The 16,661-nt window shown below is 43.0% G+C and overlaps 1 protein-coding gene across 2 annotated transcripts in view; it reads left to right on the top strand.

Annotated features, from left to right (window-relative positions):
- The window catches only part of CHM (CHM Rab escort protein), an 810,608-nt gene that overhangs the window by 452,048 nt on the left and 341,899 nt on the right, over positions 1-16,661 (top strand). For both annotated transcript variants that reach the window (XM_069212659.1, XM_069212657.1), the window contains exon 9: positions 7,978-8,055. In XM_069212659.1, coding sequence (XP_069068760.1) covers positions 7,978-8,055 — 78 coding nt within the window. The remainder of the gene's footprint in view (positions 1-7,977; positions 8,056-16,661) is intronic.

Raw genomic sequence — 16,661 nt, 5'->3', positions numbered from 1 at the left:
CTTGTGGGCAGTTTAGTACTTCCCACATATTTCAAACTACACTTACATTGTAGTGCGTATACTGCAGATTCCATTTTATAGTGGTAAAGTCCGAAAATTACTGAGGGTTTATGGGGAAAAAGGTGACATTTCCTCAGTGTCCAGTCCATACCCACATGCTTTACATTTGTGATGTGTGAAAACCTCTTTTATGCAGCCATGTTCCCTTGACTCTCATTTCTGGGCTTTTGCAGAAGGTGGCACTTTCCTAGGGGCTTACAAGTAAAGTAAATATGCCAGTTGGATGTAAGCCAATTATATCATGTTTTAAGAGGAGAGCACAATCACGTTAGCACTGGTTAGCAGTGGTAAAAGCGCGCAGAGTCCTAAGGCCAACATAAACATATTCAGCAAAATAGGAGGAGGAAGGCTTAAGGTCTGCAGATGACATGGTGTCTGTATGTATTTGTATATATACCAAATTTATTTCCCCCAATGTTTTTTGGGATGAAGATGAGGTAATCCCATCACCATCCCACACATGATATTTCAAAGCCGGAAAGATATGACAAAAGAACTGCAAACTTTCCCATTTCCGCCCCTGTGGCTAAATATGTTATGATGGCTCATCTTCCGTCCCAGTTCTTGCTTTCTGATGCCTCAATGTGTTGCACTCTCTTACCTTCAGGTAGGTTTGCACTCCAAAATTCCTATGAACACATGCAACTATTAAAATACTTACTTTTGCCCTGCCACATTTTTCAGGCACACATTGTAGATGAAAAGTATACCTTCACTTCTATGATTTGCATTGCTATCCGTGGCTAGAGTTTGGAATGATTGTGACTCTGTGAAAACATTTATGCATACTGTCATACAAAATATATGGTGCTGTTACTAACTAATTTCAGTAAATAGGATTCTTAGATAATGTTAATGATAGCAACTGTCAAAGTCTAAACTTGAAATATGGATCCTGGATGCCATTTTGTAAAATGAAGACTGGCGAAGACAAACAATTAATTCTGAGAGTTGCATGATACACAACACTTAATGGGTGTGCACTAAATTATGGAGATAATAAAATAAGTATAGTTCCACCAGCCAGAAGTCAGGCAGGTGTGCTGTTTAGGATGTGTCATTAGCATACTATATTGAAGAGATGATTTAGTGATGGATCGAATGTGGGTAAGGATTATCAATCACTATACCCACATTTTAGAAGGATGTTCTAGTCAAGAGGGCCAAGCAGGTAAATTGATCAAAAAATGTAATGTGTGGTGCATTCGGGTTTGGGTACCGTGAATAGGTGAAGGTTATTAGTTCCTAAGGATCTGGTTAGTATGTGATGGATAATGACACTAGGGAGGTAAGGGGTCTTGGTCTTGATACATTTTAACACCAGAACAATTAATGAAAAATTTCCCAGTAAGCATGAAAGAAAGTTTCAGTTCTGTTAAGGACACAAAGACGAGGATTATGCTGTGCTTTCTTTCATTTATTACATTCCAGCAGACTTCAACAGTATAAAACAAAACTAGCTTTCTCATAAATCAAAGGCAAAAGAACTGCAACAATTTGTTCAATCAGATCCTTCCATTTAGGCGGACATCCCCTGCATTTCTTTCTCTTTCTTGAGTGTGGCAGGAGCGCTTCCCTTTTATTTTTTTGCATCATTCTCCTTTATTTCCAGCGGAATCTGCAATAAGTCAACACAAAGAGCCATGAGCCTGTGCGTCGTAACTCAGAATTCTTAATAACTAGTTAGAATACATTCACTACGGGTATCATGATGTCATTCTTGGATAAGGTAAAAGCTTAAACCATAACTCAACATTGACAAAACAAAACCTCCTCCCATGAACATGGTCGAAAGTGAAATCCAAATACTTCGACCTTACGATTTCTGAGGAGAAGGATAAACGGTACTCAGTTGGGTTGGGAAAAGTTCTCCGAAACCTTCGGCGGGAATGATTCTCACCTCCATGTCCTTAATAGATTTGAAACTTATCTTCATGCTTACTAGGACATTTTTCATTCTATGTCAGGACCGAAAGCGAGGATTATGCTTGTTCAAGGCTTATCCACCACCAAAGAGGCCATGTCCAGAAACTGTTTAAAGTAAAACCTTTTAAACATGGAGTCTGTATCCAGTCCCCTTCATTAATGATGTCCTCTAGGCAAGCTCGAAGGGAAAAAGCTTAAGAGGCCATTGCCCCTCTAACAGAATGTGCACCAAATTGGTAGACATCAATGCCCGCCTCCTGCATGACCCTCCTGCATGACCCAGCGGATCCATCTAGCAGTGGTGGATGGAGTGACCGCTTTGAAAGGTTTCTTAAGGGAAATCAACAACTGGCTCTCCCCAGGTGGGCGGAATTCCTCTGTCATGTTCCCATATGCCTCTAGGCAGCGCACAACATTCAACTTTGAGGCTTTATCAAAAGATGGGTAGGATACTGTTAGAAATGGGGTCTCGAGTTTGCAGTGGTTTGCACCCTGTCCAAGTAGGGACCCTCACTCTAGTGAGATTAAGGGAGTCACAGACCTAAGATAACCTCTGCTCACCCCCTTGGTCATGGCAAGAGATTCCACACCAGTTTAGAAAATAGCGAGTATTTATCTGAGTAAAACAAGACCAAAACATCAAAAATGCAGCTTACACAAGCAAAGATATGAATTTTCAAAGATTAAATATCAGTATAGCACTTAGAAACACAATTTCTCCAACTGGGGCTATCATGCCGTCATGACGGAGACGTTCGCAAGAGTCCGATACCATTCGCGAGGGAGTGTGGGACGGTCACGGAGTTTCACAGACCCCAGGTGTACAGTACCTTTGAAAAGGGCGAGGAAACAAAGAGGTTATATGGAGTCGGGGAGGTGAGGCATCGCTGGAGCCTGTGCGGTGTCGGTTCCTTCCTGCTACCGAGGAGGTGAGGCGTCAGTTGCTTACTGCTGGGCAAGTAAGGTGAGGCGTCAGTTCCTTATGGTTCAAGGGGAGGTGATGTGGTGTCGGTGCTGAGGCGTCAGTTCCTTATGACCCGTCAATGAATCCAGCAGGCCAAGATGCGAGGCGTTGACTTTGCTGTGTCACGATCCCACCATGGGGCCACAGGTGCTTCATCAGTGTCTAGTGTCACGGTCATCGGTGACTCTGGACTTATGCTGTGGTGGGACTTCGGAGATGCTGCGACGGTGTTGGGCCTGCGGCGTCGGTCGTTGCACTCAGCAGGGACCACGGCTCTGGTGCAGGCAGCTGCGCAGTTTCGGGCAGTGGTGCCGGTTCAGAAGTCGCTCTGGAGTCTTATGTACTTGGTTTCTTCTTCGTTGCACAAGAACTCACTCCCAAAGGCCCAGGATCGGGGTTTGATACCACTTGGCAAGTCAGGACTCAGCAAGAGAGCCCTAGTGCTAGCAGATGAAGTCTTTGATGACCTGAGACTTCTTAACAGGCAAGCTCAGTCCAAGCCCATGGAGAATCTGTGGAAGCAGGATGTAGAATGCAAAGTTCAGTCCTTTTACTCCCAGGACAGAAGCAGTGAGCAGCAGCCAGCACAGCAAACAAACAGGCAGAGTGGCAGCCCCTCCTACAGCATCCAGCTCTTGTTCCTGGCAGAATGTCCTCAGACCAGAAGGATTCTAACTTTGTTGGTGTCGGAGATCTAGTACGTATACCCATTTCTGTCTTTGAAGTATTCAAACTTCCAAGAAGAGCCTTTGTAGTGCACAAGACCTGGCCTTTCCTGCCCTGACCACAGACACATTCCAGGGGTTGAAGACTGCTTTGTGTTAGGACAGGCACAACCCTATTCAGGTGCAAGTGTCAGCTCCTCCCACCACTCTAGCTCAGGAAGACCCATCGGGATATGCAGGGCACACCTCAGCTCTCTTTATGTGACTGTCTAGAGTGAATTCACAAAAGCCCCAACTGTCATCCTGACCCAGATGTGTATTCCCCAGACAGACAAAGGCACAGAATGGTTAAGTAAGGATTTCCACCACTAGTTTGAGCACCTTGATGAAGCAACAAGAGGCGGAGGACAAACCGAACAGTGTGTTGTGAACTCGTACACCTATCCACACCTCCGAAACTGAAGGAACCTGCAGTGAGGGGGAAATATGAGAGCCGTCAGGTAAGCATCCTTCAAGTTCAATCGTACCATCCAGTCATTAGGGCAAAGCAGATCGCGCAAGAGATGGATCCCCCTCCATTTTAAAATGGTGATAAACTAGCCAGCCATTAAACTCTTTGAGGTTGATCACTGGCTGTTGCCCCCATCTCTCTTTTCCACCAAAAAGATGTTGCTGAGAAGCTCCCGGGGATGGAGTTGGGTCTGGGTAATCACCTGTTTCTGCAGGATATCCGCAATCTCCTGGTCTCTCAAGGCCGCTTGATCTTCTTCAAAAGTCAGCAAACGTGGCAGAGAAGATTGGAATGGGGTCCCATGAAACTCTATGTGGAAACCTTTGACTGTTTGCAGAACCCATGCGTCAGAAGTGATCTTCTCCCAATTGTGACTTGGGCCGACCTGCCTCCCAGCTTTAGTCAGTAAGAATGGTGAACCCTCACCAGCCTGTGCCTGGAACTGCCCTGTGGAAGAGCCTCATTGGTTATGACCCCGGTGTCCTCTGCGTGTGACAAAGAACTCTCCCTGACGGGACTGGCCCTGCATTTTGTTGAACCCTCTGGGGTGGCCTGGGGTATAGAAGCGGCCTGCCGACCACCATCTGCCATGACCGGCCCTGATTAAAACTTTGTACTGTAATATCTTTTTGATTGAGGCTTGTGTCTTGTCCAGGGAGGTAAAGATGACGACGAATCTGCCAGGATCCTTGATAAAAGGTTCTCCAAAAAGCCCTCCCTGCGCTACTGCCCCGGCCTTTGTGGTTGTCAGATCTCCTAAATTGGGATCAACTTTGAACAAGAAGGAACAACTCCTCTCGGTGGACAGGGAGCGGTTTGATTTCTTCAGGAATATCACTGCGTGCTGTGCCAGGCCTGAGAGAGCCTGTGGGGAGATAGGATTGCCTGAGGCCTTGGTCTCCTCAGCCAGTTCTAGAATTTTAGTGAGGGGGCCACTAACGTAAAGGAGTTTGTCCTGGCAGAAGTGCCAGGACCCAGCTATACCCTTCTCGGGGTCCCTAATATACTTCTGTAGGAGGGTGGCCTTGCGGGTTTATAGCTCGTGGGGGAGAGCCACCTTGACAGGGAGGTTGGGGCAGGGACATTCAGCTTTAAGGCATGCCTAGGCTTCCTTTTCTAGAGGTTTCCGAAGGCAGCGCGCCATGTATTTGGCGATCTGGTTCGTTGGGGCCCATTCTCCTGAGCGGGGATGAATGAGGTCCTCTGGATCTCACATCTCAGAGGATTCTTCAGCGTCTTGCTGATTCGATGGTCTTGTGGTGGTCAGGACCGGGGAAGGGCGCCAAGAGTGTGAGGGGCCCGCCTCGTTGGGTGACACCCCATCGTTGTCCTTGACAGGTGATAAGGGTGGCACATCCGATCCACGAAAGGCATCGCCGTACACGGCGGGTGAAGGCTGTGAAAGAAAAGCCTTTTTTAGCCTACCGAAGGCTCCCTATCACCTTTGCGTTTAGTTGTGCGCCTCTGCGAGGGGGGAGCCCCCAGTACGGGGAAGGAGTCATCTGAAAACATTTAGAGGGACCTGACAAACATAAGCTAATTCCATCAGATGGCACTCCAGACACACTATTGCAGATGCAACTGTCTGATGAATGGAGGCATATACTGTCTCCCAAAATTTGTTGTCTGTGGGAAGGACCTGGATGGACTCTTCCTCCACATATTTTTCTGCATTAGCCTCGGAGGTGCCCAATAACGGTCTGAAAAGATTAGCGTTACTCATGCTGCGCAATAGTCTACTAGCAGGAACCTGCTAAGTTATTAGTGCTGCGAAGGGCTTGGCAATAGGATCAAGACAGCCTAGGTTGTAGGTGCTGTTGTCGTGGTAGTACAAGGCTAATATGGCACTGGGTGAGCCAGTTTAGATTTTCAGGTCAGTGCCTTGGGGCCAACTCACCCGATGCTTCAAAGGGTGTTGTGATTGCCTGGGCCCAGCCCCTGAACAGCACTGTAAAGCACGAGTACGCGTTAGTAATTAATACTGACCCACTCAGTGGGGTTCAAGGTGTTCCACCGAGTGTTCGGTCACTTCTGTTTAGGGGAGACGTGGATCTCCGCAGGGACGCAAGCTCGTCAGCTACCTGTGATCTGTCTAGAAGGCGTCCTCTGTGGAGCAACAAGACCAGTGTCCAAACATGGGCCCCTAGAGGTGGCCGGCTTTACTGCACCCATGTGGTCCCGAGGCATCACAGCTGCTGTGAAGGGAGCACTTAAGTGCGTTCCCGCTGCACCATGACAGCGATGTGGCACCACGATAAGCAGTGCTTGAAATGGAAAAATGTAAGTGCCGGTACTCTATATCAGAGTACCTGCTTGTTTCTAAGAAGTGCCGGTACTCTCCAATTGAAAGTATTACGTTATTCTTGAGATGTGCCGGTACTCTCCCTCTCAAAATAAAAAAGTGCCGGTACTCAGTACCGGACAGTACCGGCCCATTTAAAGCACTGGCGATAAGTATAATATCATCAAAACTGGCCAAAATACACACACGCAGATACATTGTAATGAGAAAGGCAAAAAATGGTACTTAGCTGCTGGAAAGCAGTAAAGAAAGAGGAAGATATGCGGGGGATGTCCGCCTGTATCGGAGGATCTGATTGCTGATTGGGCAAACTGTTGTAGTCATTTTTCCTTTGGCTTATGGGAAAGTTAGTTTTATTTTATACTGTTGAAGTCTGCTAGGATGCAATAAATGAAAGAAAGCAGAGCATAATCCTCGGCCCTGGTCCTGACTTAGATTTTATGTTTGTCTCAGCTTTTGGAAGAGAGCTAGTAAGATTTAAGGTGGTATGAGGAGGTGGGTTTGTGGCATGGAACCAAGAAACGTTAAGGAGCTTGCTGACTTTTCTATACACAATTCCTATTCTTAGCATTACGCTAAAGGTACACAGTGAGATTTACGGTTCACGTCATTGTGGTCATGGTTATAGAATATACAGAAAAATACTCAGCACATTTTCCTTCAATAGCCAACTTTTCAATTTTACATCTTTTGCTTAAAATCCAGTTTAATCAGCCTTAAAATTCAGAGCATTATCTAATCAAATTAGACAATGTCATGGCAAAAGCTTTGTTGTCTGAAATTCCTCCCCTTTTGCTAGTCAAAAATGAGCCATAGTTTCTAGAGGTGGAGGGGCAGGGATAGAGGTAATAGTTGTAGAGAAAGAAAGCTAGGGGAATTCAGAGAAAATAATGCTTGTTCTGCGTAAAGTGAAAAAAGAGAGGGCAGTGCCATTCAGTGACAGATGGTTGAAAGACAGCATTTTGAGTATTTAGTAGAATAGCCAGTTACGGTACGTCGAAGATTTGGTTTGTGTAAGCGTATGACTATCCAAAGGCGGAAATATTAACTGCTTAAGAAGAGGCGCTGTGTACAAAAGAAAAGTCCTCAGAAAATCAAAACTGTTGTAGGACAAACTGTTCAACAGTATCAAAAGCAGCAGGTAGGTCTAGCAGGATGAGGGTAGATCATATTCAGTTGTGGTGCGCAGATGTAATCGGAAGTGTGAATGAGTACTAGTCTAGAAAGACGTCTGAATGGAGGGAGTTAAACAGTAAGTAACCAGCCGTTTCACAGTTTGGAAACAAAAAGGGTCAATAGCAGAGCACACGTGATGTTACCCGACTTCAGTATAGGTAAATTCTGAATAGGAAGTTGGAGAGGGATGTGAAGCAGGCAGCGTCTGTGTTTTGGTTCCTTTGTTTTTATACAGATGATTATTCTGGAGCTGAATTCCTACTTAGAGCAAGTTGCAGTGTAAATTGTAGAAGATGCAATAGATGGTAATAAATTACATATGTTGCAAGGCTAGAGTGAGCTTACATTTTTGAGTTTTCTAATGTTTTTCTAGGATGTGTGCTGTATTTGGCGGAATCTACTGCCTTCGTCATTCGGTACGAAGCCTTCTTGTTGACAAAGAATCCAAGAGGTAAGCATTATCAACTATCATTTTTGTGCACTCAGAAAGTCTAAGTGAAAAGGAGATTTTAAAAAAAATCTCTTCAAAATGCATTCTTTGTTATTAAAGGTTTAGCAGCCTTGATTAAAAGTAATTTGTGTATTAGTCTCCCCGAACAAAGAAAGACAGTTCGGAATATTGAAACCAAACTAATTTGCCTGTGATATTACTAAAGCCCCTGATCACCCAGGCTTGGAAGACAAATTGCTTCAGCTGCTGGGGGGTTGGGGATGAGTGATGTTAGTTTTCCTTATGGCCTTACCTACTCTAATTGATTTTCATCAGATAACAACAAAGCTCTCTGTTATTGCATTATTGGAACTCACCTGAAGACTCGTCAGATTAATCTTTGCTGATAATGCATGTCACTCCAAAATAAAATACTTTAATGAGTTTTTAGGCAGATCGTTGTCATAAACCATGCTTGCTTTTATCCATGAAAAATACATATAGGTATATACACAAAATACAGTACAATCCCACTGAGGCATCTTACGATGTGGATAACCAGTGGTTGTCATTATTGTCATGCCATATAGTCAGTAAAACACTAGTCCAGCCTAGGCCTATACCTTACTAAGCCTCCTTAGTCTTTGGTTTGACTGGACAAGCAGTGTGCAGAGTTGTATGGAAGAAAGATGGACATGAAGAAACGTTCTAGCTCAGGGGATTCTTACAGAACCTCTTGTCGCTGCTGCTGAATTTTGGTGGTTTTCAATTGTCAGGATCAATAATTTTAGAAGTTGACACTAGCTAGAAACGATCCCATTTAGTAATACGTGATGTTTGTTATGCTGCTTTGTTATGCATTTATTAAATTAAATGTTCTTCTCTGCTAGCTTCTTAGTGATATGTTACCACTATGTGCACCTATACTCAGGAGAACAAGTTGTCAAGAGCTCCAAGCGCTCGTTTTAGAGTTGTTTAAGGGGTTTTGATGGCTACAGATTGCCCAGAGCATTCTTTTCGAAAGTTAGAGTTGTGTATACTATTCTTTAAGGGTCTGGCCCTAAACGTTTTTTCGGTTTGATTTTACCTCTCTGGACCTGTGTGCTCTCTCTATTCATAGTACTATGTATGTTCTCCATTAATTTTGTGAGGGTCTTTTGCATCATGGCTCCTCCCACCATTTGAATGTGCTTTGTCTTTCCATGCTCCAGATCACCAGTGATGGAAACAAAGCACTTGAAGTCCACCGATTCTGTTAATTCCTTTGCTTATGCTCGTTGGGTCTGTCACTTTACAGCTGAGTGTTCCAGCACAGTGCCCTGTGTTGCCCATGCGTGTTACCATATCCTTTATTAACTCATCCATTCATTGGTTTAGGGGAACATAAAGACGATACTAGGAGAAAATACAGTGTCTAGTAGAATAACTATCTCCAGAGGTAAACCCTCAGCGTTCTAGACATGCTGGCTGATAGTACATAGAACGTAAAACGAATTTATCTACAAAACATTTCAGACGGATAAATATGATCTGAAGGAACATTTTGAAAGGGAAGTCGCGTATAAGATTCAAGGATCCCAACATTTTCAGTGGAAGGGCAATGTCCGGTTGATTGCTGTCAGAAAGAGTTTTATGGATACGATCTTCGGTAGTGATTCATAATATTTCCAGTGCCTGATTAGTACTGCGGACAGTGTATGCATCGATCAGGCTCCAGAGGTTGGTGGTGATGTCAGGCAGGTAAGCAGTCACGATGACAATCTGTTTCATCATGTAAACCGTAGCTCTCGTTATCCTCCTGCATGGGCACAAAAAGCTTTAAACTAAGAGATCTGTGAGAGTTTTGTGTTGTTCTCAATGAAAGTTGCCCCTTGTGATGGTGTCAAGTGTTTAGTGTTCACAAATGAAATCGCTGAGATTAGAAAATCGCCAAATAAAATTTCAATTTTACATTATCAACGTAGCTTTAGAAAACAAGACACACTGCTACGCTTGGTTTTCCTGCAAATAGTCATCACTTGTATGCAGAGTTTTCGATTTCATGTTATTTGCATTTTGCATGTTTGTGCCTGTTCACGGAGAAAGGTAGAATCAAACCAATGCATCTGTTTTTAATTCCCAGAATTCAGGTCGGATCACTTCATAACTTAATCTTATTCATAAAATTGGAGAAGTCAGAACTATAGACAAGGGCTAAAAAAAATCACAAAAGAGATTTAATGCTCTTATGTACAGTTTATGTGTGGAAAACGTACTTGTGGTCAGAAATCGCAGCTTCTGATACTCACTGATTTTTCTCCACGCAAATGTTATTTATGATTTGGTAAATCCTACATATGGTGCATTTTCCACTGGGGGAGTATGGTGCTCCCAAAACTATTGAGAAGATGGCAGACACGTACAAACATTCAATTATTTACTAATTATGACTGATACTCTCAATAAGCTTTCCCTCTCCATTTGCACATGAACATTTACTCATAAAAAAGGTTGGAGTAAATATAGCAATCTGGACGCACTTATCATATAACACCCCCACATTCTGTGTGGGTATAGCTTAGCAATTGTTTCTCCTAAAAAAACTACTAGGTTCAGCTAAAAATTAAAAAAAATGTGGGCCCTAAAAACTGAGCAGCAAGTACACCCCATTATCACTTGAATGTAATTGTAATGGTTTGAGCAGTCAAGGGCTTTTTCAAGGAGGTGGCATTGAGGTAAATGTCTAGAACTCAGTAACTCATAAAATAACTGCAATATTATGATTGTCCAGTCAGTGTTTTAACTTAATGGGCATATATTTTACTCTACACGAAACTGAACCAGATTGATAGAGCAAGTGATCTGGGGGAAATGCAAAAACTTAGGAGAACTGGACAGATCGTCCCTCACATAGTATATGATTCAGCTTCTCTCGTTTCATTAATTGTTATGGTCAGTTCATCTGTTTTTCAACCACTGTGTTCTATTGTTATGGAGAGCTGCACACAGACTAGCTGGTAAGCGTTTGCAAAGCCAATATGTCTTGCTTTTGGGAACCATTGTGTTAGCCATTGCTTATTAGTGATGCTATTGTGCATGGTTACAGGGCATTTTGAGCCCATTCCCCTTTGTCCATTGTACGTGCTTTGGGAAACTCCCTTGGTAAAAATTTAGATGAGTGCTTCAGTACATGGCCTATGTACACAACATCTGGAACAGTGAAAACTGGTCTGATTTTGGATTCTGTGCACAGGAGCTTGCAAAATCATCAGGCAGCCATAAACACCCGATGCTTCATCAGGATTGGAGAAGCCTGTATCCTTATGAAAGTACAACACCATCTTATTGGCTCTGTTATCCTACTATGACCTACATATGGTGATAGCTACTCTCTAAGAAAACTTAAATACTCTACAATTGAAATGCATCTGTAAAACATATTTATTAGAGACGCTGTGATCATGGAAAAATCTGGCAGGCATTCTAGCAAGGGAGAAGAGCTCACTAAAGCAAAGAAGGGCACATATTAATTGCAAATCATCAAACATTCTACGCTTGGGTGCATAGGGATAACATATGATTTTTTAAGTGACAGGTGAAATCATAAGAAGCAGTGAAACTTAGAGCTAGTGTCCTTGATTTGAATGTAAACATGCAGCTTGACTTCTCATAATTCTGCACAAATATCAAGTTTGAAAATTCATATTTGCTTAAATTCAAGAGCTTCCAGGTCATACATAAGCAATGGCTGCTACAGGGAACATGATTAGACTCAATATAATTTTAGTTTCATCATACTTTATTCCTCAATCTCTAGTTAATTTATAGTTTGGTTAGTTGTCATCTGGAGACCGAGGAGGCACAATGCCCATCCTTAGTGATTGATGCAGGAAAACATGCACTATGTCTTCCCTGTAAAAACTAATATTCTTGGGGCTGTGGATCATCATATGACTTGTAAAACTCAGCTTCGAGCCTGTCATCTCCGCGAGTCTTCACCCTATCTGCAGTCTCAATGTTTCATTTGATATTATGTGCGAGCATTTATGCCATAAATATGTTTCTAACCCTGTTTGAGAGTGTTGGTACAAGAGGTCATTGAAATGTTTTGGAAATGTCATAATTTGCTATCCAAATTTTCTAAAGAGGTTTCCCAAAATATCAGTCGCAGCCAGGTTGTTTTTTACAAGCGAACCCCTGAATATTCCTTAAGTCTATAATAGTTCTGGAGCCTGAACCTCTATCGAATGACAGTGCCAGAATATGTGCGCTCTTAACTCCTTCATCATTTGTGATGTATAGTTCTTATGCATGTTTCTCTTTAGCCAGGATGTTTAGTGGGCTTCATGATGACTGCCCTTACCAATCAACCCTCAATATGCACAACTCTCCTCAATAGCGCCTTGTGGATCCTTATGAAATCCTACTGCAAAAGCCACATATTGTTATTTTAAACACATCTCAAGTGCAGACTCAGCAAGCCACCAATTTCTCCTTGCTTTGGAAGAATATTTGAGCTGCCATCTGAATCGCATACACAAATACCGAAGTTTTTAAGGTTGTAGCTTGCATATTAGAAGTGGAAGTGTCATATCCGGCAACTTTGATGTAATAAACAAGAGTGCACGGCCTATGTAAGAATTGTCGAAACGGACATCAGGCTGCATCATGTGTACCGGATCTTCCCTCATGAATTAAAACATTTATTCTACGTCATGATTGATGTTTGTGGGCATAATGAGAGAACCTCTTCAGCTCCCTATGATGTCAGCCGCCCTCTGCCAGCTTGTTCCTTTGAACTACCTGAACCAATTGTCCTGGCTAGCAGCTCTGAGAGTGACAGGGCTGGCAAACGGGGTGGTGGGTGGGTGCATGTTTGCACTACATAATAAAATAACAAATAAAAAGCCACTTAAGCCACTTACCTTGAATGCAGGAGGTGACACGTCCTCTTCGCTCTGGTCCATTTCTTTCGTAGAAACTCCAGCGCGGGCCCCAGCCAACTCTCTTAACCAATCCTGATGCTGCTCTCATGCTGTTACCCAGCATGGAAAAAGTGCCAGGTTTGCAGGGAGTGTCCTGTCTTGGCGCTCCCAAGGGCACTGGAGGCCTGTGCTCGCTCTCAACCCAGCTGTCTAATACAGCTGGGTTGAGAGTATTAAAGTGCGCATGTCTGGCTGGCTGACAATAGACGGCCTCCCTTCTGCTGCCACTCAGCAGGCCTCGTCCCATCCTGACAGTACGGGATGGGTGATGAAAAATAAACTGGTACTAAATTAACTTCATTACCATATAAATATTCATCTCTGGGGGCATTTTAGTTAGTGGGTCGATGCAACTCCGCTATAATAGAGGAGCCAGCCCTGCCTATACGTGTACGTTACAAACCATTTTGTGGAAAGAAAAGTACACTGGAGATGATCCAGATAAACACCCCATAGCCAAAGAGAACGGGGAAGAAGAATGTCAATCCTCTTAATTCTGATCCAGGTTCTCATGCCTAGCTTTAGTTGACTTGGTTTTCATGCATTCTTCTTACATATAAACCATGTCTACTGATATAGTATGATATCCTTTATTTATTCATCATTCAAATTTTTTTCTAATAGAATAAAGTACATAAGACCGTAATGTGCATACACACATGAATAGCATATCATTAGTGACTAGAACAAATTCATGACACTTGCATCCAAGAATGTACACATCACTGAAATAACCCAATTCCAGGTCTCATCTCTTGCTGCACCTCATACCCCAAGTTACTGAAACAATAAAGGAACTTTAAGATAGTTGCTTAATCAAGCTCATCTAGATATCCCCCTTACGGTATTATCACTGCTAGGAACCATTAGCTAGAAAAAGAAGGCAAGAATGACAATAAGAGCCAGTGCTTTAATTAAACCCCATTGGTGTTTGTGCCAGAAGGAACAGGCCACCTGTGAGCATTGAAAAGAGAAGATAGCCTGGATGACAGAACCATCTTCACCTAACTGATGGTAAAACCTGAGAGAAAGAGAGAAAGAAAAAAATCAGGGAAACAAAGAGATCACATTTGCTCTCACCACGGCACTAACCATGTGCATACATGTAAGCCACAGTGTAAAAAATGTATGCATCATCTCTCTTGACTCCAATCTGCAGAGAAGGTTAGCCAAGGGAGCAGATTATTATTGCTCAGCTGCCATAGCAGCATCCAGTGCGTAACTGCCATAGCAGAATCAGAAAATTGCCTTTTCCTCTGATAACTATTTGTATTCTTGGAAAGGGAAATCAAGAATAAGGACTTGCCTTATTTTGCAGTATGCGCTACACTTTATCGAGTACCCGCCACTGTTTCTGACATTCCACTCCTTAATTTTAATTAGAGTATACATAGATGCCATCAGACGTTATTTTTCCCTGCTTCGGTGCTTCCCTGAACATGTTGTATTTGGTCCTCTTCAGTCTGTGCATAATCATACACGGCAGTGAACCCAGAGGTACGTCTGCATCTTCAGTGCTATTTTGGCATCAGTATCCACTAAGGCATTCTGATTGACAAATATTGTCCAAATAAATTCTTCTAGAACGTATTCAATCTTGACAATTCCTTTATGTTCCAGGATATCAAATACTCCACCTTTTTTGTGCTGTACATCTGTTGTCCTGTCCTTGAAATATCACCCTTTTCAGTGATGGGCTTATTGCCTTGCTACACTGAAAGTGCTTCCAGGAAGTACCCAATTTTACACTTGTGACGCGGCATGATTTCATAACATACTGTTTTAGGCAGTATCCTGTTCTGTAAAACTCTCTTTTCTTACCATGCTAACTTTCCCCTTTCCCGTCCCTACGTCCTTAAACCTTCCAGACATCATAGGGAAGCCCTATTAGCAGAGTGGAGACTACAGTAGTCGAGCCCAGTACGGTATACATGCTCCTACTGTAGACCGATTCCTGCTCGCACCCAGACTGAATTTGGGAATAGGAGATGGGCTACGTAGTGCATACACGTGGCTCCTAGTAATTATACTTATATTGGGCTGGTGGTCTTCTTGATTATCTATGACTACTTTATTTCCAAATTGCAACAAAACTACAGTATTGCACCATATACATCTTGAACATCATAAAGATTTGGCAACTTTGACGTTTGTCACATAAGCCACTGAAGTGTGGATACATTTAGCTGGCCGTCATTCGCCTTCAGTTTGCTGAACACCGTCATGTTAATAAAGACTTTTATTGACAGTCACCATCCAAATGTATGTAACATAAAACAGCATCCATTATCACCTCTTGACGAAATTGAGCATTTGTTATGTTTTAAAAGGGTAGACTCAGCCCTGTATCCCGTGAATACTCCAAAATGTCCCACCGTTTGCCTTTGCAATACTCCTCTCTCACTTGTGTCTCAGGCCAGGGGTTTGGTGACTGGGTAGGAACTGATCCGATCAGCAGAGGGAAAACAGCACCACTAAACTATCAGTGCCATAAAGGTATTCTGATGCAAAAGGTTCATGCCCAATAAAGTGTCCTTTCTCTCACCCGCTGCGTCCAGCCATTAGGGTTTCATCGGCAGCCCCTAGGCGATTTAAATTTCTGATATTGGTTTATTTTCATAAAATGTTTCATACTTCACTTCTGCATTTGTCAGCGCTATAGATAACATGGTATTATTATCCAAAATGAATAATACCAAATTTACTGGCCTCAGAAAGCTGGGGAGACCGGATTGGATATACTGGGATTCGAACCCTGAAGATCAGCTCAGATGTAGCGAGTGTTGAGCCTACTAAGGCATTCTCTGCATTGGGTACCGATACAATAGGGAGCCTCACCATAGGTTGATTCCTCCTTTGGTGAACGTGTACCCCAGAGACCAACAAGCTAAGAGCGGGAGTTAGATACCAGACTTTTCAGCGTTATGCAAAGGATGAAGGTACTTGTACCAAACCCAGTCCAGTACAAGATAGTGTAGCATCTGAACAGTCATCAGAACAGGATAATCAGTGCATAGAATGGCTGAGCTATGTTTAAGCTGCTGCTACATCTCCATCTTAGGTTTCCCTTATAGAAATTAGGATTGATGGCAGTAGAATGGCACTCAAGGCATACTGTCAAAACTTGGCCCTGAGAGTACAAAAGAAATCGTGCAAACTAGCCTTGAAAGTGTTACAGTACTAACAATGATATAAGAAGCCTTTAGGAAGCAAAGCAGAGGTGAAAGGAAATCAGGTAGCACAATCTTCTCAAGGAGCTTCTGCCCTTATATACCACCTTGATGCCTCTTGCAGAACCCCATTTTACAGTGGAGAATACTGATCTCAGACCAGTGAGTCCTGCAGGTTATAAAAATATTCATGTTTTCTTTCTAATGTCTTCCACTAGATTCTACCTCACCCATCATTCGTAATTAGTATGTAGAAGTTGAAGTATACTACACACTTCTCTCTTCTAGGGGAGCCTCATCAGTAGTCCTAAGCATTGAAATAGTCCCGCCCACATGCATGGACCCAGGAGCACTTCTAAAAAATAAATAAAAAAAATACACACACATATACACACACATACAAACACACACACATATGCACACACACATATGTATATGTAGCAACCCAGTTGAGTGCATAGTACTTTACACAGACACACTGCCAGAATCCCAA

This window comes from Pleurodeles waltl, chromosome 2_1, assembly GCF_031143425.1.
Source record: "Pleurodeles waltl isolate 20211129_DDA chromosome 2_1, aPleWal1.hap1.20221129, whole genome shotgun sequence".
Taxonomy (NCBI): domain Eukaryota; kingdom Metazoa; phylum Chordata; class Amphibia; order Caudata; family Salamandridae; genus Pleurodeles; species Pleurodeles waltl.
This window is presented reverse-complemented; position numbering and strand designations above follow the sequence as displayed.